This window comes from Balaenoptera borealis (assembly GCF_965194805.1).
Source record: "Balaenoptera borealis genome assembly, chromosome: 7".
Classification (NCBI taxonomy): Eukaryota; Metazoa; Chordata; class Mammalia; order Artiodactyla; family Balaenopteridae; genus Balaenoptera; species Balaenoptera borealis.
In genome coordinates this window covers 85,158,012-85,183,573 of record NC_138864.1, presented here as the reverse complement: position 1 = coordinate 85,183,573, position 25,562 = coordinate 85,158,012, and the positions used below count along the sequence as shown (strand labels likewise).

The 25,562-nt window shown below is 42.9% G+C and overlaps 1 protein-coding gene across 9 annotated transcripts in view; it reads left to right on the top strand.

Moving 5' to 3' along the window:
- PDE1C (phosphodiesterase 1C) overlaps positions 1–25,562 on the top strand; it is a 613,608-nt gene that overhangs the window by 175,362 nt on the left and 412,684 nt on the right. For all 9 annotated transcript variants that reach the window (XM_082399447.1, XM_082399445.1, XM_082399442.1 and 6 more), the window contains one exon: positions 5,789–5,839. In XM_082399447.1, coding sequence (XP_082255573.1) covers positions 5,789–5,839 — 51 coding nt within the window. The remainder of the gene's footprint in view (positions 1–5,788; positions 5,840–25,562) is intronic.

Below are 25,562 nucleotides of genomic sequence, written 5' to 3'. Positions count from 1 at the left end.
AGCCCGTGCACCTCAATGAAGAGTAGCCCCCGCTCGCCACAACTAGAGAATGCCAGTGTGCAGCAACGAAGACCCAACACAGCCAAAGATAAAAACAAATAAATAAATAAATTTCTAAAAAAAAAATTATTTATTTATTTATTTGGATGTGCCGGGTCTTAGTTGTGGCATGTGGGACCTTTGTTGCCGTGTGTGGGATCTTCATTGCAGCATGTGGGATCTTTAGTTGCAGCATGCGGGATCTAGTTCCCTGACCAGAGATCGAACCTGGGCCCCCTGCATTGGGAGTGCAGACTCTTAGCCACTGGACCACCAGCGAGTCCCCAGAATGAACACTTATAGAACATTTAAATGCTCGGTGGGTGTTCATGTCCTTGTACCATCTTCTTATTCTGCCTCCAGTTCTTGGCCCCCACCGCACTCTGCATGGTAGGAGGTTGGTCATTGATTCAATGCTGTGTGCCAGGCATTTAGGCATTAGGGATATAGTAGTTTTTTCATTGGCAGAGAATCTGTGCTTGTGTGGGGATTAGACTGTAGTGGAAGGAAAACGCAGTAAACCCAGTGAATGAAGAACAGAGCATATGAGAAGGTGGTAAGTGCTTCCAGGAGGGATCGTGCAGGGAAGGGGGATGAGGCAGAGTGAGAAGGGGGGTCGGGAGCTGCGATCTTAATAAGGTGGTCATGGAACGCCTTAATTAGAAGGTGACAGCTAGGTAAGCTGTCACTTGATCTTGGACGGAGTCTCTCCCCAGTATTCCATTCGGTTTTCCTTGCTTGGGTCTTTGCAAGTGGAAGGCAAGGTGAGGTGAGGCCAAGCATCTGTGAGCAATGCCGAGCTTCACCTTCTACAGAAACTAGGAGGGTGCCTGGAACCTCATTCCAACACTCTCTTCTCTGAAGTCCCTTGTGTGTGGTTTTCCAGCCAGCAGGCTTCCCAAAGGACCTCACCTGGAGAGGGTCCCTGGCAAGCCCCAGAGCTCGTGGTAGAGCAGCAGCCAGCCAGCCTGCCAGGCAGATTTCCTTGCAGGAAGCAAGGCTCTCCTGTGGAACTGCTTTCTCATTGTGTGTTTGCCCTGGCACCCAGCACCCCAGCTGCATTTATGCTCACCCAGGTGCCAGGGTTTTCAAAACAAGGGTGGCAGTGTTTTTGGTGCTAGTTTTGGTTACAAAGCAGTGTGTACCTGCCCATGCCACCACTATGACTGTTTGGACCACCCTCCCCATCTTTTTCTGATGGCCTGGAATGTTTGTGACTCAGTTGGGGTTGGGATGTTCATTGCTCTGAGTTAACTTCCTTTCTCAGCATCCTGTCTCACCTGCCTCTCCCCACTGGTCTCCTTTGGAGAATCTTTACTTTAAGATTTGTTTCTGGCCAGTTTTCTGGGGGGGAAACATAAAGCAAACATACCAGGGGCACACTTCATTTAGAATGCTGCTTCTCAAACATTAAGTAGCTTTCGAGGCAGTTGTTTAAATTCTAGAATCTTGTCTTCCCTTGCAGGATTCCATTTCAGTGGGTCTGGAATGGAACCAAGGAATCTGTATCATATCATCATCATCATTATCTTAAAGTCAGTTCCCTAGCTGAACACACTTGGATAAACCCAGATTGAGAGACATAGTTTACCTCCCTAACTTGCTTGTATGTCAAAGCTGAATGAAGTCGACTGTTGCAGTCCTCCCAGAGTTTAGCCCGGTGTTGAGCTCCCAGGTGGCTCTCAGTACACAGGTATTGAAGGTTAGAGGCAATGTGAGGTGAATCCTTTTATAAAGAACCCTTCACAGTGTGAAGAGTTGCCCACTAATTGATCTCCATAGTTATGTTTGCAGTCTTAACTGTTGAATTTTTCATAAAGCAGAGGCATGTCTCTGTTCAGGATTTTAATGACAAAACAATAGCATCCTGAAAAGAAGAACTGAATAGGGGTAATTATTTTTGAAGGCATCTTCCTCCCTGAATGTTGCTTTGATAAAGGTGTCTGAAGTTAACACCATTTGTTAGTGCTTCTCAGCCTTAGCTGCTCATTGGAATCATCTGGGAACTTGGAAAGTATGGATGCTTGGGTCCCGCCCGCTGAGGCCCTATTTAATTGGTCTGGGCATCAGGAGTTTTTTAAACTTCTCCAGTGATTCTTACATGTGGCCAGGACTGCAAACCACTGACCTAGAAAGTGTGGAACCCCCTGGAGAGGGGAGTAGGTGATTCATTTCTTGAGACTTATAGGGAGTCCCCTTGGACTAAAGATAGAAGGTCCCCTGGATTCTGTGATCCAAGACTGCTCTGAAATCTGAATCTAAAATATGTTTCATATAAATAAATATACATACATATATAATGACCCAAACTATATATAATAGTTAATTGTTTTCTACCCCTTTAATTAAAAACATTTGTTTCTGATTATAAGGATGGCATGTGCTTATCCAACTGTTGGGTTTATGTAGAAAAGTATAAAAAAGGCTGATAATCTCCCCAAATGCCAGCACATGGAAGAAATAACTGTTAATATATCTGGTGCACATCCTTCCACTCATTTCTCTGTGGCTAAATACACACGGCAGCCTAGATATACAATTCAACACCAATGGAATTAATAATACATATTGGTCTACGTGTTATACCCAACATGACTTTCGGTAAATCTACATAATAACTTTCCTTAAATGGCTAACTTTCCTTAAATCTACAGAATCATTTTTATGAGATCTTGCCAAATTCAAGCTCTAATTGCACTTGATAAATGGAACATCTACTTCATTGTTGAAGCTTGCTAGATATTTTTTTAAAATAAAAGGCAGACAGCAGTGTAGGAAGGCCCCTCTGCTGGTCAAGAAGCCCCCGTGTGTCTGAGCCGGCCAGCATTGTGCTGGTGGACCATCGAACATGTCGGGGCAGTTTGTGGGCTCGGAACAGAGGGGCTTAGCAAGCTTGGCCGCAACCACTCCTTGTAGTGCTGGTCTCTGTTGAGTCTTAGTTTCATTCTTTAAGACCTTTAAGAGGTCCTGTGTTCACCTGCCTTCTGGACCCACGCCAAGGGTATAGAAAGCCCACGCCAGTCAGCAAAGAGCTGCCTCCCGAACATCCAGGAGCTGGACTCACCCATAGGGGGCGTCTCAGTGGTGACCCATTGCTGGCCCATGGGTCTGGACAGTTACTCAGTTATTAAGCTGACAATCTGCATTTATATTTGAAACCTCTTGATTTTTAAATGCAGACAACTAATTGTTTAAAAATTAAAGACATTGTAGGGGCCAAGCAGAACACACCTGGGGCTTTTTATAGTCCTCTGGAAGCCAATCTGAGGGCTCTCTCTACAGAGCCATCTGTGGCACTTGGTATCAATTTCAGTCTATTTCATTCAGTTCTAAAAATATTGACTGAATGCATTATTCTGCGTGCCAGTCACTGTTTGAAAGATTGGAAACAAAAAGATGAAAAGTTATGATCCTTGTCTTGGGTGGGGTAATTTATAGTTTAGAGCAGCTGTTCTCAAAATATGGTCCCCAGACGTGCATTCTCAGTATCACCTGGAAACTTGTTAGAAATGCAGATTCTCGGGCCCCATCCCCGACCCACTGAATCAGAACTTGCATTTTAAAAAACCCTGCAATTTATTTTAACAAACCTTCCTGGTAGCTCTGGTGCCTGCGCGGGGCACCGCTGGTCTCACCGCTGAAGTTTGAGAACCACTGGTCTGCGCGGGGAGTGAGGAGCACGGGCAGAGATCTGTGGAATGCAGAAGCCGTGCTGGGAGCCAGGGGAGCTTTTCAGAAATGAATGGCTCCTCCAGAATCCTAAAGGATGAGCAGGAGTGAAGCAGTGGGGAGGGGTGTGTAGAGGGGAGGGGGCAAAGGAGCAGTAGCAAAGGGAACAGAGAGTATGTAGGGCGTGTTTGGGACTTGTCCATTTAGAGCGTGTGGCTGGGCCCTGAAGGAAGCGCTGGGAAATGCAGTGAGCTGAGAAGACTAGGCGGTGCCAGGTTTTCAGTACTAGGTCAGGTTAGCTGGATTGCGTCTTGTGGATGTTGGGACATCATGGGAGACCTTGGGGCACTGGGTCTGCATTTAGGAAAATAATGCTGGTAGCAGGGTTCGAATTCCTTCTGGGTAGAGACAACTCTCACTGGCCTAGATCTTGATTCCTGCCTCTCCTGGCGTGACTTGGATCTGGGTCAGCAATTCCCACCCTTGGATAGGGTGGCGGGAGGGGAGGAAAAAGCCTGTGGGTGAGGAAGCAGCCGTGGCTGCATGTGAAACTGTGACGGTGTTGTGACCACCCCTCCTTCTTCCCTCAGGGAAAACGTGAGCTCTCCAAGCTGAACATTTTAGTGCCTGCTGGTGTTCTCAGCAATGGCGATGGTCTTCATATTCCTACTTTAAAAGCAGCCCGTCAGTTTCTGCAGCAAACATAACCTTGCTCTATTTCTTTCTTTAGAGATCTGTAGTGTCCAAAGAGGAAACAGTTTGAACTCAAGGCCAGGAAACTCACGTCAATAGCCACCTAGGTCTTGCTCCTTTCTCCCCCCTCCCTCTCTGTCTTCCACTCTCCATTTCTCTCTCTTTCTTTCCAAAATGCTGGGGTGTGAGAGATAATGGGAGCAGGATGCAATGTCACCTCCCCCTGCTGGTTGTTTTGTATAATGTCTTGTTTGTAATATATACAAAGAGTGCAGACAGTGGGGCAGTGCAAATGACAGAAGCACGAAGTAGACTGAGATTAAATTCATTAATTTAAAAAATTATGGTAAATTTAAAAATTTTCACCCTTTTGAAAGGGTGAAAGGAATTTTTTGACTCCTTGCATTCTTTGCAAAATGATGTAATACATTTCTGAAGTAGTTACTTCTTTTGTCCTGTACTGCAAATTCTCATAGATGAGAATGATTTTAATGATGACATTAGCAATCTCCTTTATTCTGCATATGTATTGGATGTTCTTTCCTAAACTAAAATGAACAGATTTTTCCAATTGATTGCTTTGAATGTTCATTCAAGTTGATCACAAATATCTACAAAACATCCAAGGTTTATAGTCATTATGGGCATTAAAAGTGATATTTAAAGCGGATGAAACTTGTGTTTCAATTTAACAATTGATATCTTTTTTATCCATGAAGATGGTGTTCGTAAATATAGGGGATAGTAATTATGACCCTATCAAGATGATAAATTATATAGAGGCTTTTCAGAGGAGGGTGAACGACCCTGCTGAGAAGCGTTAGGGGTAAGGTTTTCTAGGGCAGCTCTCTGGACAATTTTCTCGATCCTCCTATTCGTTAGACTCTAAATTTAAATATCCTTCTTAACAGTCACCAACCTTACTATCTTCTGAAATCCCTGCCTTGCTTTGCGCCATGGATCAAGAAAATCAGACCGATGTCAGGTGGTTGGGGTGCATTTGTGTGCTGAAGGACATCCCGGTGAGAGGACGCTTAAAGCAGGAGGATGTGCACTGGCTTTGGAGCCTGGTGTGCACGGCTCTTACTCAGTGCGTGCAAGCCAGTTAACTCCTGTAAGCCCAGTAAACTAGGTATTGTTTAGGTCGTCTCCAGCTTAATTCACTATTCTAATCAGAATGATTAAGACTTTTGACCTCGTTTAGACATTGAGAGCAGCACTGGAAATATAGAAAGAGAGGGAGTGAAGTTGCTTTTATCCTCTTACAAAGACTCTCAGAAACAGCTTAATAGTGAATCATCCAGAGGATTAGCTGTAGGTTGGGCATATTCTATGGACACACGTGCCTTGCTCTTAATTGTATCTTCCATTTTTTTTTTTTTTCCAGTTGCAAATGAAGCCGGAGATAAGACTGCCAGACCACTTGCCCGCTTCTCCCGTGAGTAAATCTTGTTTCCCTCCTTTCCTGGGCTCCTTCAGAGCCTTTTTGCCTGTGTGGTTCACCCTGCCAGGTGTCAGTAAAACACTGCCAGTAAAAGAGTAATATAGGAAATGTCTTCAGTGGGTTATTACTCCATTTGAGCCCCATCACCAGTGAGTTATTCTTTGCTATTGCCTTTTCAATCCTTAGAATTGTGTTTTATCAAACCATGTTCTAGGGCTTTGCTATTCGAAGTGTGGACCTGGGAGCAGCAGAATCGACATTGCCTCGTGGCTTTTTAGAAAAGCAGAACCCCAGGCTCACCCCAGACCTACTGAATCAGGGTCTGGATTTCAACAAATCCCCAAATTCCTGTGCACAGTTGAGTTTGAGAAACACTGCACTGGAGAATCCCCTCAGAGTACCTTGCTGTGGGGTGGGCTTTTTCTGAAGAATGAGTGCAGAAGAGTCTATGAAATGCTTGTAGTTGTCAAGGTCCGTTACACGTGTGGAAGCATCGTCACCTCCCAGCGTGGACTTAAGGCCTAGCTCCACTGGCTTTTCCTCAGTTTGGTGATATTTTGAAGCTCAGATGGAATCTGTAACTGGTTCTCCTTTGGCACTGGGATGTTTGTAAGGGCCTAGGAGCTCCCCATCAATTTCACTCGACTCCTTTGTCTCCAGGTCTTCATTCCCAATGGGTGAGCAAGAGTCAAAAGCCTCTTGATGTTTTCTGTGCCAGAGTGATCAGCAAATAATACATTTGCCAAGTTAATGCATTCCCTGGGATGAAAACCCAGATCCCAATGAAGGGAGTGGAAATACCAAGGGAGATTGAGTAGGGTTGGGTGGAGATGCTCCCCAAATGGGCTGAGCATCCAGTGGAGAAATAGTGGAACTGTAAATCAAAATAGATGGATTTTTCTTTCCAGCACCATCACTACTTGCTGGCTTTCACTTAAAGTAATTTCACTTATGCTTTCCGAGCCTCAGTTTTCCCATCTGAAAAATAGGAAACTCATACCCATCTTCTCTCTTTTATAAAAAAGTTACCATCTTTTGAAGTGATGGCATGAGAGTCACTGCGTTGTTCACATAGGGCTGACCAAGTCTTGTGTGTGGGTTCTGCCAAGATAAGTCTTAACATGTAGAGTCGAAAGTATCATTTCTTTATTTCGGGGGCTTCTTCCAAATTCTGCCTTCTAGCTCTTTTGGGGGGGGGGCTTCAGAACTTTGGGATTGATTCCTAAAAACGATTTTTATAGAACTGTAATAATAGATGATAATGAAAGAGCATTAAGTGCTCACATTTTAGAAACTGTGTAATAAAACACTTGCTTCTCACAGGCCCCATTTTTCACTGCCCTCCTACCTGGAATCGTTATTTCCAAAATAAGTATTTCATCCCACAGCTCAGTGAGGATGATGAATATGCTTTTAGTTCCTGTATTTCTTCGTCTCCTGAGCAGTAGTCAGGCAAATTAATAAGCTGGGGTGGTAATCCGACCACGCTGTGCAGGCTGCACCCCCATGGGAGTTTCTGCCCTTCAGAGGCTCATCACAAGGTTTGGGAAGGGGATGGAGCCCTTTAACCGAGAAGCTAGAATGAAACCTGGAGCAGTTTGGCCCTTCACAGAGAGAAGAGGGTACCTTCTCTTGTAAACAGCTTCTACAGATTCTAAATTGTGTGACTGGGTTGGAGGGATGGTGTGTCACTTGAAAGCTCATTAGTAGGAGCTAAGTGAGGATATGAGGGAAAATAATATCTATATAGGAAAAAAGTAATTAGTGGCAAACCAATTAAATTGGGCTGATTCTGAAAAGAAAAAAAGAAAGGAAAAAAGTCTCCTGACTTAGTGCAATGTCCTGGAAAAAAGTCAGATGGCACATTAGCTACTAAATCTTTTTGTAGCAAACACTAGAGGGAAAAAATTAGGTGGTTTTTAGGAAGGGAAAAAATTCCTTAATGTAGCATTGTCTGATTGACACTCACCTCACTTCCCCACATTGAAAATGACGTTTTTCATGTGAATGAAGTGTTCAGTTTGGGAAGACTGGAAGGATTTGGATGATGGACTTTCGTTTGGAAGCTGGAAAATGAAATACTGCAGCATTCTCTAACTTTTGCACCTTGCAAGACATATGAAAGCCCTGACAGTGTTTGTGGCCCAGCATGTAATTAGGAGGAATTCAGAGTGGGAGGCAAGAACACAGGTCGGTAATGTTGTGAAAACTGGACCCTCTGGGGGTTAAGCAGAAAAGAGCTCAGGGTAGGGAGGAAGGGGCTGGCCCAGTGGCCACTCAAGTAGTCCCAAGATTTTCATCCCCTTTGGGGTTTTCACATGCTAATTCCCAGTGCCTCTGAAATATGTTCATTTCTCTGTAGATTTTGCCCCTGCTTGAATCCATATACTTTTCTTGGCTACCCTCTACTGCAATGGAAATGAGCTATGATGATTATAGTAAGAAATCCTAAAGGAGAACCAGAGGAAATAGAGTGTAGGAGTCATGAAGACATCTGGCTTTTCCAAGGGCTGGCTTCCCATCCTACCTTGGCCATCTAGTTTACCAGCCTTGCAAGCTCATTCCAGTCCGTTTCCAAAGAGGGTCGCTTCCACAATACAACCCTGTGCTTGGCTTTCTTCTCTATGTGACTGACACTACCACCCAGGACACTGTGCTTTCCTCAAAGAAATTGATTCCAAAACCTATGGGTCAAGCTTACTTCCTATGACTTTTAGACTGGAGACACTTGCTGTGCCATCAAACAGCAGTGCTGAGGTGGTGGGTGCCGTGGAGTGAGTCCTGTGAGACTCTGGATCCTATCAGGACCCTTTGCCACCCCATCTTCATCACTTTAGTCTTAGCAGTGACTTTTGATCGACTCAGCCTTAGTCAGAGCATCTACCTAACAACCACGGACACATAGAGTAACAAGGAAGTCATCCTCCTAGGAGTGGGCTGGGGAAGGAGCAGGAGGGAGGGAGGGGAGCGGTATTCAAAAGAAGTGGAGAATATTATCTTTCCCTCCAAAACCTACAGAAGAATGACAGTGTCAAGGAGAATGAAGGATTGAGAGTGACCCCGACTCTAAGGCACCGTGTGAGCCCAAAGCACGTTGGCTTTACGTCAACAGATGGTTTAGAATGGCTCCCACCATGAGGCTATCTATCCTTGGGTTGGAGTCCCTGTGTGTGGGGACCACCCCTCTCTGTGCGGTGGGTGGGGTGAGTGGGCAGAGCATCTCCCATGGGTACTGCATGCAAAGCTTTCTGACAGGCAGTGCTCACACAGCTATGCGCTGTCTCCATTTTTACAAATGAGGACAATGAGGCCGGGAGAAAACACTGAGAATCGCTCACTGCTGGAATTCTAGGTCTTCCAACTCCAAATCTTGGCTGTTCCCAGGGCACATGACTTCCTCCTTGGTCTAGGGGTTAGAGTTTGCTGATTCTGGGACTTGGGGATTGGGGGTCTTCCAGCTCAGTCATGGAGGTACTCAAGCTTTACCACAGGGCAGGCTTCAGAGATCCACGTGGCTACAGTTGGTCTCATCTGGGGCGGGAAGACTTTTCCTCCAACATGCCCTTCCACCAGCTTACTTATATCAGAAATTGCCTAAAATAAGGGAAAAACTTGATATACACATCCCCTCGGGAGTGGGAACACAGGGATTCATTCTTACTGTGGTGAAAATGATTGATAGCAGGCCTTTTAATTGTTTTCTCCAGATACCTGAAAATGTATTCTCAGTGTGTAAATAGAGGGGACAAAGGGGTTTCTTCATTTAATTGTTCACTCGCTCATTCATTTAGTTGCTCATTCAAATAGGTACTGAACACTCACCAGGGGCCTGGCTCATCCTTGTGCTGAGGATACAAATGCTGATGAAAACAAGATCCCTGCCATCCAGGAGTGTAAAGCCTGATGTGAGAAGACAGAAAAGTTAGTCCACAGTGAGGATTGTGCTGTCAGAGGGGGTCAGGAAGTGGGGGCAGAGGGAACACAGGGCAGGGCCTCTAAACAGGTTAGATCGGGTTTCCCTGGGAAGGGCATGCTTGCCTTGAGTGTTGAAGGGTGCTTTTGAGGAAGGTGTGGGAAGCGTGTCCCAGGCAGAGAGAACACATGGGCACAGAGGAGCCTCGCACGTTAGGGAAACTGGCTGGAGAGGCAGCCCGGGGTCAGGCTAAGAGGGGTCTTTGTGCTAGCCCACGGAGTGGACCCTGATTCTGGGGAAGCCTTTGAAGAGTGTCACACTTGGCCAGCGTCTCCCCCTCCTCCTGGAGCTGTAGGTGGCCTCTGGGGACCAGAGCTGTGTGGTGAAGAACTGGACCTCCCAGCCCAGCTCCAGACCCCAGTCAGGGGACGAGCTCCTGGAGCCCCCTGACACTGGGCTCCTGACATCGGGACTGTTGGGATGGAGTCAGCTGGCCCTGGGGCCGGGGTGACTCCTGCTGGTCCAGATGTCTGGGATGCTGGGAGGCTGCCCTCCAGCGCCAGCCCCAGAGAGCCCTCCTCTCTGGAGAGGTCTGTTTTATGTGCATGTCTGTCTCCCATTAGACAGTAGGCTCCTGGAGGCCAGCGGACCCCTGGTTGAGCATGTATTGACTGTGCCTAGTGCAGGAACAACTGCCTGTTGAATGAAGACTGAGTAAACTACTACCCTGCCTGCAGCTTCTCCCCACTCCTCCTTATCCTAACTTCTTAGGCAGGGTAGGCTCTCCCACTGCCAGCACACACACTCCCGGATCCCTCTGGATCCAGGCCTCCCTCAAGGGGCTCCCATATACTAACGTGAGGGTCCTCAGAAGCCACGAGGGACATGGGCTCTGGTGTCAGGCCTGGGTTTGGGTTCTGAGTCCAGGAATTCTGAATTCTGTGTGAACTTGTGCAGGTAACTTAATTACTCTAGGTAGGAATGAGTGCTAAAATGCTTAAAAACATGTGACGTGGTCACCGACCAATCAGAACAGATGTTGGCCATGGGTGATGTGAAGGAGGGTGCAGGAGGTCCTGATAGGCCAGTCACTGGATGGGGCGGGGGCAGCTGAGGTGGATATTGGCCCTGATTGCTTGGGGTAAATAATATAAAGCATAGTGTTTGCACACTGTAAGTGCTCAGTAAGTGTGGGTGATTGTCATTACGTATATTATTACCCTGAGTCATTTTCCTCTCCCCGCCCACCTCTCTCCCTCCCTCCCTTCCTCCTTTCCTCCCTCCGTTCCTCCCTCCCTTCCTTTCACATGTGTTTATTGAAGATTTTTCTCTGCTAGGCCCTGGGGACACACAGATGAGTAAGTTTGTCTTCCAAGAGCTCACAGTCTAATCAGGGAGTTGGAGAAGTAAGTGGCTCCAGTGCGGTGTGTGGAGGGAAATGCGAGAGATTGGTACGGGGGTGGTGGGAGCTAGATGGGGGAGACTTCATCTGGCCTGGGTTGGGGGTGGGTTCAAGGGAGTCTTCCTGGAGGAGACAAGCATTAGCTGAGGCTTGGGGAGTGTGTGTGGGTTAACAGGTAGAAAAGGTAGGGGAAAAAAAAAAAAAAAAGCGATACCACTCTTCAAGGAATAAAGGCCATGTGTAGTGTTCAGAGGTGGCCACAGTGTGGCAGGAAAAGCTCAGATTTGGGTGTACATCTCTACTCCAGGAGGCTTAAAAGAGTCTGCATGCAGTGCAATGGACAGAGCACCTTTTGAGAAGGGAGTGCACGGCATTGGAAGAGACTGTCCTGAGGGAGGGGTTGGCCCCAGAACTTGTGTAGCTGGGCAGCTCCATCCTGGTGTTTTGATTGCTTCCCTAATTGAGGAAGAACAGTTTCTCCCCTGAGATGAGTAATGATTGAAAAGAAAATAGTGGTGTCAAAAGCAGTAAGAAAATGGACCCTAATTAGTAATGCCTGCAAATTTGGCCTCTTTTGCTTTGGGAGGTAATAATCCAGATAGTGTTGAAAATAGATTATTCTATAAAAAAGCTGGAGTAGTTTCGGTGGATGGATGATAAAGCAAAGGGAGGTCGCCTAGTATTTTTATATTGGGTGTATGATTGGGTGAATGGTCCCCTTTCCTGGGCAGAGATGGGCAGGGGCAGGCAGGGATGTACAGCTAGGGTGGGTGCAGGGTGAGCCTAGTACCTGTTACACGGTAATGGCCATTGTGGAGCCCCAAGGCAAATTCAAATCACGTCTGACAGAGCGCTCAAGTCCAGCCAGAGATTTTTTTCTAAACTGACTGTCACAGCAAGGAGGGTTTGTCACAAGCATCGAGAACTTGAGTTGGGGGTGGATGGGTTACAGAACCAAGATGATGAGAACAAGGATAGGATAAAATGGGTGGGAGTGAGGGCTGAGAAATGCCACGAGCAGTGATGGGCTGTGGCTGCCGGCTGGGTGTTCAGCGTTCTCAGGGGTGTGTACTGTGAGCTAGAGCCATATAAAGGGCCCAGCACAGGGCAGGAAGCAGATATGGAGATTTCCTGGTTTGTCTTAAACAACTGTAACTATTTCCAAAATGTTCAGATCCTCTGTAGAGCTCTAGGTCCCACCTCAGTAGTATTCACAGACCGAGCCTCTTCATTTCCTACTTGCTCCCGCAGAAAGTTACCTTCAGCTTTGGCAGCTCTAGGGGCTTAGGGGTAGCAATGCAGCTCAGTGGTCTTCAAAGTGGGGTCCCTGGGAACTTGTTAGAGATATGAGTATTTGAGCCCTTTACCAGATCTGCTGAATCAGAAACTCCTGGGGGTGGGTCTCAGCAATATGTGTTTTAACAGACTCTAGTGGTGATTCTGATGCATGTCAGTATTTGAGAACCACTGCTGTAGTTGGAAGGACTGTGTTATGGTGGTGGCAGAGATAGAGGTAGAGGTAAAAGGCAGCATGCAGAGCAGTACAATGGTTTTATTTAGTTTATACATTACAGAATAATACAATTAGCAGTTTTCGACAGCTGCTTGTAATATGTAATTGCATACAGACATAAGACAGAGCAAATGTTTATTGTCAAAGAATAGTATATTATTATTATTTTATTTTATTTTTATTGGAGGAGTTTGTGGGGGCTGATGGAGATTATGGGAAGATGATCTAAAGGTCCCCCTAATCCTCCCTTGTGACTGGCACTGCTCTGCATCATCTCTTGAATCTAATCCTCTCTTTTCTAAGATCATCTCCTATCTGGCCCTGGCCTTTGCTACTCCACAACAAGGTCATTATAAGAACTGCTTGGTTGGCCCCTAGCTTCTTGCTTGTAGCTTCAGATCACCCTCCACACAGTAACCTGTACTGTCACGCTCTAGTTTTTGTCATGACATACTTGTGTTTCAGAACCACAGGGAGTTACTCCCTAACTTGCGTTCATCCAAGATTTATCTGCCTGACCACAAGGGTCCCACTGCTCTTTCTTACCCCCTTTCTCCATCCCTTTCATCAAATATAGTCGTTATCAGCCATGCAAATCTGCTTGGTTCAGTAAACAGATATATCAACCCATTATCTTAGATTTGAAAAATTTCAAGTTAGACTAGAACTTGAACATGATCCAGTCCAAACCTCACTACTTCCTGTAAAACTCATCCTCTTTGTGACATCCCTGTCAGGGGGTCATGAGCTCTCTGAAGGAACCTATCCAGTGATGGGAAACTCACCTTGTCTTAGTGAGGGTTGATGGCAGTGGTCATAGTGATGGACTGGAGTGTTATGTGTTTGGGGAACTGAAACCCACTCTGCTTTTCTTTTTTTGAATGCGTTTGAGCAAGTCTTTGAATACGTCCACTATATCACTTGGTCCCCAGTATGTTAGTCATTGGTCCACCAGTGGATGGCCAATGATACTATAAGTAGCTTCTAGAAACTTGTGGACAATATGTAACCCAGATGTTAGCTGGAGGCTCTTGGTCCATTGAGATCTAGTTAAATAGGCTCAAATCACTGTTGTGTGCCCTTTGGAGATTCAGAGCAGACCTCAGTGTTTCCGTGAATATCTGGGATGACTTAGTGTTCTTCTGGCCCTGATTTCCTACCCTCCCTTGATTGTGTTCCTCTGTATGCTTCTGGCTATTTTTATATCTGCTCTGACATAGACTCAGATGCAGGCCAAAGCCCCTTCCTCTTCTCTTCTTCCCGTGTAACCAGAGGCTATTGGTCAAAGCAAGACTTGACTGAAGATTAGGGAAAGAGAGATCACAATATGCAATTGTGTGCAGACAATTTAAAGTCATAGTTCTCTTCTCAACCGTTCTTTCACCCATCCCACAGCCAGTAATTTTTTTAAAGACCACGCTGCCCATGTAGCTCCTGGCCTACCACCCCTTGATCCTCCTCTATCCACCGTCCTCCATTCTTTACCCTTTATTTCCACTTCTCTTTTAGGAATTAAAAGACACTCCTCCCAGTCTCTCATGCAGAGCAGCATGACCATCATGTTAGTTGCTTTGGTATTTGCTGACACCCTTGCCTTCACCATCTCTCCTTTACTTTCAACTTATTTCTTTTCCTCCATGAAGGCCAGTTTCTTCTTCTTTAATGGGAATTGTGGTCCAACCTGTTGAGATACTAACAGATATGTAACTCCTTGCCACAAGTGTATAAGCTTACACAATTAAAAAATCTGATGAGAATTTTGTGTGTGTGTGTGTGTGTGTGTAATGTGACCCCAGGGAGGGCAGGGAAGACATGGATTGGCTGTTGTATGCCAAGCACCTCCTCCCCTCCCCTCTCAATGTATACTCCTTTGAATAAAGTTAGGATAAAGTTTCTGATTCCAGGGGCTTCCCTGGTGGCGCAGTGGTTGAGAATCTGCCTGCTAATGCGGGAGACACGGGTTCGCGCCCTGGTCTGGGAGGATCCCACATGCCGCGGAGCAACTGGGCCCGTGAGCCACAATTACTGAGCCTGCGCGTCTGGAGCCTGTGCTCCGCAACGGGAGAGGCCGCGATGGTGAGAGGCCCGCGCACCGCGATGAAGAGTGGCCCCCACTTGCCGCAACTGGAGAAAGCCCTCTCACAGAAACGAAGACCCAGCACAGCAATCAATCAATCAATCAATTAAAAAAAAAAAAAAAGTTTCTGATTCCAGTAAGAGGTGGACTAAGAAAACCTGAAAATCCTCCAATTTTTATAAGCCCGTAGGAATGCTGAGTAAAATATTTTTTTAAATGCCCTTAAATGCATAGTTAAACTTGCAATATAGAAAGGGAACTCTGCAGGTGGTAGAAATGAAAGAGGAATTTAATATCAGTACAGCAAGCTGTAAACATGCCTGCTGATTCTGCAGCTATGCTGCATGGGGGTGGTGCTGCTAGTTCCATGGGGTCTAGTAACACATGTTTTAACATCCACCTGGGGAAAGAAGTTAAGGCCTTGGCCTGTGCAGCCTGGGGAGTTGGATATGAGACTTCTGCCTGAACTTGACTCTTAAAACATATGGCAGATCGTGTTTTCCAAAAATATTTGCAGCTCTATCTCCCATCCCACATGCTCTTCTTGCAGAGTGATGTTGACAAGCCTCCCACTGAGATGTGAAGCCTATGTTCCCTCCCCTTGAATTTGGGTGGCCTATAACTGTGGCAGAATGTTGCTACGTGACTTGCAAAGGTAGATCATCAAAAGTGATGCTGCTTCCACCTGGGGCCTGTTGGGATGCTTGTTCTTGGAACACTGTCATCATGCTGTGAGGAAACAGAGAGGCCATATGGTGAGCCCACTGCTGCACCACCCATCCCAAAGTACAGGTTTGTGAGCAAAATAAATGGTTGTTGTTGTGGTTTGAAGCCACTAAGTTTGGGGTGATTTGTTATGCAGCAATAGATAACTGGAACAAAGGGCTACATACTCAGTGAAAGAGGGACCTGAAAAACAAAATACATCCATTAGCATAGGGAGATAACAAGGAAACTTGTTTGCCTCCTCTTGCTCTTGAGGAAAAGTCTCCTCTGGGCAATGGAAACTACCTGCCTGGTCCAGGTACCCTTTCAAACTAAGAAATTAGTAAAAATTGGTTCTGTGGGCTAGTAATGGCAGAATCAAATGGAAAGATGCAGTAAAATCAATTGCAAAAATATTCTGAAATATTAACCCAAGTTAATATTTTCATATTAAAATTTTCATATTTCAACCCAAGTCATAATGTATTTTCATAAAGAAAACAATGAGCACTAAATATCAGCTCACAATCAAAATTTAAAAAAAATCCACAGGGGCAGCAATCCACCAGGATGAACGAGAGTCAGTGAGCACAATGAATAGAGAATTAGAACCCTAAGACCTCGAGGTAATATATTGACAAACTGAAAGAAAACATGAACTATATATATTTAAAAATAAAGATATAAAAAGAATTGACACTCTAAGAAAGGAACAAAAAGGAAGATTTTTAAGAGAACCTGTAGAACGTCCAGAAATGTGAAAGTTAACATTAACAACAAACAAACAGACAAATAAACCCAAACACAGTTTATCCACCTGTGTTGGGTAGGAATAAAAAGGGAAATAATGAACTGGAAGATATATCTGAGGAAATTATCCAGAATGCCGCACAGGCAAACATGAAAGAATGGTTAAGCAATATGGAAGATAGAACGAGAAGGTCAAACATACATCAAATAGGAATTCTAGAATGAAAGACCAGAGAGAATATGGGAAAACTAGTAACGGAAAATCTAGTAGCTGAGAGTCCTGCAGAATTGATTAGTGATATGAATCATCAGATTGAAGAATCATACCTAGTTTCAAGCCCCAAAATAAAAATTAACCCATTGTTAGACACATAATAATGAAACTGTACAACATAAGCAATGAGAAAAAACTAAAAACAATTGGAGAGAAGAAAGATTACCTACTGTGTCTGAAACTGTAAGTTTAGTTCTTCTATATTAAAAGAACCTTGATTTTTTAGTGGGGCCTATGTCCCCATCTTTCCAAATAGAGTGCATTTCTCAGGTTCTCTTGAAGCTAGGTATGATGACATAACTAAGGTCTGGTCAATGAAGTGTAAGCAGAACTGTTGGGGCAGATTTCTGGAAACTTTCTTGAGGCTCTTGTGCTCCCTTTTTTCCTTTTCTTATTTATCCCTTCTCCACCCTGCTGCCTGGAACACAAATGTGATACTGAAAGCTCTAGCTGCCACCTTGGACCACAGGGATAATGGTCACACCAAGGGTTGGTAGTGTGGTCATAAGAAGACTTTGTGGAACAGAGCTGCTATATCAGCCATGAAATGCTTACCGCTAGATTTTAGAGAGCTTAACATAAACTTCTATCATGTTTGATATTTTCAAATTTTGAGTCTCTGTTATGCAGACATGTATAATCCTAACTAATGCATCTACCAAGAGTAATAATTAGATTGACTGCATACTTCTCAATAGCATATTTAGAAGTCAGAAGACAAACTGAATATTTGTGAAATGATGAGGGAAAAGAACTGCCAACCTGGAATACTATACTGAGAGAAATATCATTCAAGGGTGAGGCCAAAATAAAGACATTTTTCAGGCCAAGAAATTCTGAGAGAATTTATTGTATGTATACCCTTGCATAGAGAATTACTAAATGCTATATCTCAGGAAGAAGACAACTGAACCCAGAAATAAGACTAAATTATGTTTAACAATTAGTTAAAAAGAATATTGGGTTGTTTTTAGTTTTTTAAAACACAGCTTTATTGAGATATAATTCATATACCATAAGGTTTCCCTGTTAAAAGTGTACAATTCAATGGCTTTTAATGTATTTGTGGAGTTGTGCAACCATCACCATAATCTAATTTTAGAAAACTTTTGTCATTCCTGAAAGAAATCTTGTGCCCAATAGCAGTCACTTTTCATTGAGACTCCTACTCCTAGTCCTAGTATATCACAAATCTACTTTGTGTTTCTATATATTTGTCTATTCTGGCCCTTGTATATATTATAAAAGGAGTCATATAATATATGGTCTTTTGTGATTGGCTTTTTTGACTTAGCATAGTGTTTTCAAGGTTCATCCACGTCGTAGCATGTATCAGAATATCATTCCTTTAAATTGCTGAATGATATTCCATAGTATGGATATTCCACATTTTATTTTTCTTTTTATTTGAGTTGATTCCACTGTGAATAATGTTGCTATGAATATTTGTGTTCAAGTTTTTGTGTGGATGTATGTTTTCATTCAGCTTGGATGTATACCTAGGAGTGGAATTGTTAGATCATAAGGTAACACTAAGTTCAACATTTTGAGAAACTGCCCAGATCTTTTTCAAAGTGGCTAGACAATTTTATATTCCTATCACCAATATATGAGGGTTATAGTTTCTCTAAATCCTCCCTTACACTTGGTATGGTTATTCTTTAAAATTTTAAACCTAGTAGGTGTGAAGTTGTATCATATTGTGGCTTTGATTTCCATTTACCTAATTACTAATAACATTAAGCATCTTTTCATATGCTCTTTGGCCATTTGTATATCTTCTCTGGAGAGCTAGTTAGTTTTTAAGACAAAAGGCAGCATTCCATTCTCTGATTTTCTAGTTGAAGGAAGTACAATAAAATGAAAAACAGTCATCACAAGGAAGCTGCCAATTATTTGTGAATAAAAAGTGGAAGAAAACAGAGACCTCAAAAGCATCAGTTCCCACACTGGACTCATCATCTCTATACAAGTTCCTACTCCTGTGTTTCCTAACTGAATTGGTGCCATTTTATTCACTAGGCAACATCAACCAAAAACCTGGAAATCATATGTGCATCCCTCTTCTCCCTCACCAGTCACCAAATTGTACTGGATCCGTCTCGTGAATTCTGTTTCCTTCAGATCCTTTCACTCCATTCTCACTGCCACAGCTTTATTTTAGCCCCTTGTCATCTCCTACCTAATAGATTTCACTGAGCCTCCATTTTCCTCTGTGAAGTCTGTTCTCTTCCCTGCCAGAACAATCTTCCAAAAGATAAAGCTGACCATGTCATTCCTCTCCTTAAAAGCCTTCAGATGTCTGCTTCTGGGAAGATGGAGTAGACATACTTTTCCCTATCACTCTTGTTAAGTACAACTAAAAACTCTGGTCATTGTATATAAGACAAGCAAAAAACAAAAACAAACAAACAAACAAAAGACTCTGAAAGATGAAGAGAAGAAGCCAGACCAGCTAGAGATAATTGGGACCTGGGGAATGAAACAGTGGTGAATTCTCTGGATTTTCTTTTTGCCTTATACATCCCATTCTTGGAGATGGAGAAGCCAGAATCCTGGAAATGCCAACAGATCAGACAACAAAAGGCCCAGCAAAACCCTGCTCTCTGTATCCAAAGGACCAGGGAAGGGACAGTCTAGCAAGACAGGAAACGTTTAGACAATAACTAGACACTCCACTCCAACCAAATACCACAGAAAAACTGGGGCCCCATCCTCACCCATGCCAACAATGGCTGGGTAGGGAAACTGACTGTCTAGCCTCACATGACTATGAGGTGCCCTAACACCCCCACTGTGGTGGCCTTGGAGAAGGCCAAGCAGGGAGCTGGCCGGTAATGAGGTCTCTTTCCCACCATGGTATCAGTGGAGAACATGTGGGGAACATGGAGTTCCACTTCCAACTGGTAGTGAGGCATCCTTCTTCCCTGTTGAGGTGATGTCACAGGAGGACTAGTGAAGAATCAGGACTCCATAACTGCCAAATGGGACAGAGGCCAAACTCATCAGATGTCACTAGAGGTCACTTGGGGAGCTGGAATGCTCATCCTTTTCCAGCAGTAACAAATTTGCCTCCCCTCCTTAGGTGTCAAAGAAACTAGAATAGTTAAAATAATTTTGAAAAAGAAGAATAAGGTGCAAAGAATCAGTGTATTTGATTTTAAAACAATGTATAAATAAGGACTAGGTGGTGCTGGTGAAAGGATAGATCCAGGATCGATGGAACACAATAGAGAAGCCAGAAATAGATCCATACAGAATATGCCCAACTGATTTTTGACAAAAGCGTAAAAGTAATTCAATTGAGATAATATGGTCAAATGGTGTTGGAATATTTGATCATTCATAGGCAAAAATTCAAACCTCAACCTATGTTTCAAAACGTATACAAAAATGGACTTCAATGTAAAATGTAATACTGATACTATGAAACTTAGAAAAACAAAACAGGAGAAAATCTTTGGGATATAGGGCTAGGAAAGAAAGATGTTATTGAGAACATGATCTATAACAGGAAAAAAATGGATAAGTTGGACTTCATCAACATAAAACCTTTCTTCTACAAAATATTCTGTTAAGAGGTTGAAAAGACAAGCTACAGTCGGGGAGAAAATATTTGCAAGTAATGGCTGCTATCCAAGAAAGTTCTGGTATCTATAATTCTCAAAACTCAAAAGTAAAAAAGTAAACAATCCATGTAGAGTATGACCAAAAGATATGAAGAGACATTTTACCAAAGAAGGTGTACAGGTGGCAAACAAGCACTTGAAAAGATGTTCAACATCAGTAGCCATTAGGGAAATGCAAATTAAAACCACAGTGAGATACCTCTATATACCTATCAGAATGACTAAAATATGGAGAAAACCATGGTTGGAAAGGATACATGCACCCCGATGTTCATTGCAGTGCTGTTTACAATAGCCAAGACATGGAAGCAAACCTGAATGTCCATCGACAGATGAATGGATAAAGGAAATGTGGTACATATATATGCTATGGAATATTACTCAGCCATTAAACAAATGAAATAATGCCATTTGCAGCAACATGGGTGGACCTGGAGATTATCATACTAAGTGAAGTAAGTCAGACAGAGAAGGACAAATGTCATATGATATCGCTTATATGCGGAATCTAAAAAAAAAAATGATACAAATTAACTTATTTACAAAACAGAAACACTCAGAGACTTAGGGAACGAATTTATGGTTACCAGGGGGAAAGGGTCGGGGGGGGACAGATTGGGAGTTTGGGATTGACATGTACACACTACTGTATTTAAAACAGATAACCAGCAAGGACCTACTGTACAGCACAGGGAACTTGGCTCAATATTTTGTAATAACCTAAATGGGAAAAGAGTTTGAAAAAGAATGGATACTTGTATAGATATAACTGAATCACTTTGCTGTACACCTGTGACTAATACATCATTGTTAATCACCTATACTCCAATATAAAATAAAAATTAGAAAAAACAAATACATGATTTAAACATATGCAATTTATTACATGTCAGTTATACTTCAGTAAAGCTATTTAAAAAGTCTTAAGAGAAAGAAAAAAGAGTGGCTAAAATAAAAAAATAGTGATCACATCAAATCCTGGTGTGAGGATACAGAGAAACCACATCATTCACACATTGCTGGTGGTACAGCCACTCTGAAAAAGTTTGGCTGTTACTTAAAAAGCTAACATGCAACTACCATATGACCCAACAATTGCACTCCTTGGAATTTATCCCAGAGAAATGAAGTCTTACATTCACACAAAAATCTGTACATGAGATCTCACACCTATTAGGATGGCTAGATACAGGGGTTGGTCAGGATGTGGAGAAATTAGAACCTTTGTTCACTGTTGGTGGGAATGTAAGATGGTGTAGCCACTGTGGAAAACAGTTTGATGGCACCTCAAAAAATTAAAACTAGAATTACCATATGATCCAGCAATTTCCCTTCTGGATATATACCCCAAAGAATTGAAAACAAGGACTTGAAAAGATATTTGTACTCTCTTGTTCATAGCAGCATTATTCACAGCAGCCAAGAGGTAGAAGCAACCCAATTGTCCATTGATGGATGAATGAATAAACAAAATATGGTAAGTACATACAATGGAATATTATTCATTCATGAAAGCAAAGGAAATTTTGACATGTTGCAACATGAATGAACCTTGAGGACTTTATGTTAAATGAAACTAGCCAGTCACAAAAAGACAAATGCTATATGTTCTAGTTGTATGAGGTATCTAGAGTAGTCAGATACATAGAGACAGAAAGTAGAATCACAGATGCCGGGGACTCAGAGGAGGGGAGAAAATTTAGTGGGTACACAGCTTCAATTCTGCAAGGTGAAAAGAGTTCTGGAGATGATTGGTGGTGATGGTTGTACCACAGTGTGGATGTACTTCATGCCACTAAACTGTATACTTAAAAATGGTTAAGATGGTAAATTTTATGTTACGTGTATTTTAACCACAATTTAAAAAACCCTATACATGAATATTTATAAAAGCTTTATTCATAATGACCTCAAATTGGAAACAACTCAGATATATTTATCGAGTGAATGGTTAAACAGACCGTGGTTCGTTTCTACCATGGAATGCTACTCAGCAATTAAAAGAACAAACTATTGGTACGTGCAGCAACCTGGATGAATCTCCAGAGAATGATGCTGAGTGAAAAAGCCAACCCCAAAAGGTTATAAATTCCGTGTATATAGCGTTCTTGAAATGATGAAAATATAGAAACGGAGAACAGATTAGTGGTTGCCAGGAGTTAAAGAGGGAGTGAGGTGGGAGGGAAGTGGGTGTGGCTGTAAGTGGGCAACGTGAGGGATCCTGGTGGTGATGGCAGTGTTCTGCGTCTGTGTCAGCATCCTAGTTGTGATGTTGTACTATAGTGTTACAAAATGTTACCATCAGGGGAAACTGGGTAAGGGTACGAGGGATCTTCGTATTACCTGTTACAAAGTTCTTGGCATACCACGCAATGCCCTTCAAAATCTGGCCCCAGCTGACCTCTTCTGTCACGCTAATTCATCATTTAAGCCCCAGAAACATGAAAGTACTTGCCTGTCCACGCTGCTTCACTCCTCCGTGCCTTTGCACGTGTGTTTCCCTCTGCTGATCACCAAGCCAACCCATTCATCTCTCAAAACTCTGGTCAGGGGGCACCTTTTCTATAAAGCCTGGTCTGACCCCCCAGGACAAAATTATCACTCCCTCATTTGTTTGACATCTATATATTTCTACACAATTATATTATTACTTGTTTCATACTGTATTATAAATAGCTCTTTATTGACTGTTTCCCTACTAGATTTTGAGTTATTTGAAGGCAGAAACTATGCCTTGCCAGTCAGTATATATAAATGTTCAATAAATGTTTGTTTAGTTGGACTGAAAGCAGAGTGAATGGGAATGTTCCGGATCTGTAACAATTCCAGACAAGGGGAGGAATCCCACTCATTGCCTGGACAGCTCTTAGGGATCCATACTCAGTTACCTAACTAGAAAGAAGTCAGATGCATTTTAACTTACAGGACTCCCATGATTTACCAGTCACAACATCCTGTGATGCCTTCTTTTCAACAACTATTTATGGAGCACCTATTGTGTGCCAAGTACTGTGTCTACTCCCCTCCTTGGACAGGCAGGTAGGTGAAGGTGGTGCAGTGATTACTGCCATCATGTGCATTAGGCCCTGGCTGAGTCTTGGATTGAAGCACAGGGTAGACACCTATAGTCCTGTAGGCTGTGAAATGTGTGACTCCAAGGACATCATCCTACAAACTAAGCTATGAACTACTTCCTCTGCAACTGTACAGTCCTGGAGGCTCTGTTGAAATTCTCATGTTTGCAGGTGCAGTTCTTGCAACTTGTGAAAGAATTGCCTCGGTTCCAAGTCTGTAAATTTTAGCTTTAGGGAAGCTAGGTTCCCTAATATAGGGCAAGATAGGAAGGGAGGTCAAGGTGTGAAGCCAGTTAGGTGAGAAACTGAAGAAAACTCATGCATGTTACAATTAAAACACGTAGAAGAAAAGACTGACAAGAGATTCATGTTTTTAATATTGGTTTACAGCCTCAGAAGCAGATATCTTAGAAGCAGATAAAAAAAAAGTTAACCTTGGGTTTCCTGGTGGCGCAGTGGTTGAGAATCTGCCTGCCAATGCAGGGGACACGGGTTCGAGTCCTGGTCTGGGAAGATCCCACATGCCGCGGAGCAACTGGGCCCGTGAGCCACAATTACTGAGCCTGCGCGTCTGGAGCCTGTGCTCCGCAACAAGGGAGGCCGCGATAGTGAGAGGCCCGCGCACCGCGATGAAGAGCAGCCCCCGCTTGCCACAACTGGAGAAAGCCCTCGCACAGAAACGAAGACCCAACACAGCCATAAATAAATAAATAAATAGAAATGGAAAAAAAAAAAAAGTTAACCTTGAAGGACATTTTGGGTGCAGGAGTGTGAAAATGAGTAAATCACAGTCCTTTCCCTAAAGGAATTTACTGCCAACAGATGATCCGTTGTTCTTATTTTATTCCCGGCAATGGCTAGTTTGGGCCAGAATTAGAAAGAGTTCTTCTCTGTGACTAATATATTGTCCCCAAAGCCTCTGTTTTTCTGGAACTTTTGATTAAAATCTCCAAATCTCCAAGCGATTACTTTCAAACACTTATATTTTTGATCACAGTATACATATCATTTAAACATGTCTAGGATGAACGTGGCACATTCTTCCAAGTGCTCAGAGCACTTTCATATAGACTATATTACCGAATTCATTCACACCAAGTTTTTATAATAAGGTTAAAAATCAATCCTGGAACTTCCCAAAGGAATACTAGGCAGATTTACAAATGAATCATCCAGCAGATGGTAAGACTTGGGTTTTTGCATGCTTTGCAGACGTTAGCATACTTCAAGGTAGTTATGCATTGAAAAATTTTCACGATTATGGGGGAGGTGGTATCTGAATTAGCGATAGTCTAAGTTACAGAAAACTTAAAAAATACTATCTTCTAACTCTCAAGTACCCAACTTACACTAACCATTAACAGTGTTTGTCAAGTAGATTTCACTCTTAGTAGGTAAAGCTTCTCTTTTAATTAGTATACTAAATGAATGCTGTCAAATTTCTTGAAAACAGTCTCCCTTTAATCTTGTCTACATCATTACTCTGCTGAACAGACTCATTCTTTTGATGTGTGACAAAGAGTAATCGAGACATTTCCTCTTGGAATTGATGGTCTCACTGTATAGGTATCCACTGTACCAGATGAATTTCTAAATAGACTTTGAAAATTATGTAGGAGCTCTGCCCATCAGTTGGGTAAAGACAGATGCAAGGCTTTGCTTCAAAGCAGATTGGGCACTGTTCTTACTGTTCTCTTTAGGCTTGGGTTATGTGTTACTTATTGTGAAAACTAGCTGTTTGAATAGGAATGTCAGTCTTACTCTTGGTTCTTTCTGCTGAATTTATCTGGCAGCCGAGGTAGACAGTGAGTGAAACCTAGAGTGACGTACATACCTTGCCTTTCAGAAAACAACAGGCTCTGTATCAATCTTTTTGCATCCCAGAATGATTAAACTAGGGTTAAATCCAAAATAAAACTCCAAACAAAATATGAAGAACTAGGGAAATGAAACACCATCCTAAAGACTTTGGGAAAAGGTAGACTTCTGAAAAATGACCTAATATAGGAGCCAAAAGAAAAAATGTAAATGCTACTTTGCATTCTCCGTAAGAAGCAAAAAGACATAGACCCTGTGAGATAGGAGCAGAAAGCCGTTAAGAAGAAAAGCAGGTTGATTTTGAGTTGAGATGCAAAAAGGAACAGTGCACAGAAAGTAAATATGAAACATAGGAATTAAAATCCTCACTGAAATATAGAAATGGCACTGAAAAGATTTTAATCAATGATTGGAAGACACACTTGAGAAACTGTGTGTTAGACTATAGAGGAAAGTGATGAAGAATTGGAAACTCTGAGAAAGGATAGTAGGAGGTCAGAGAAGAAAGAACCAACACAAATAAATTAATCATAGATATCCTGAGACTAAAGCCACACAGTTG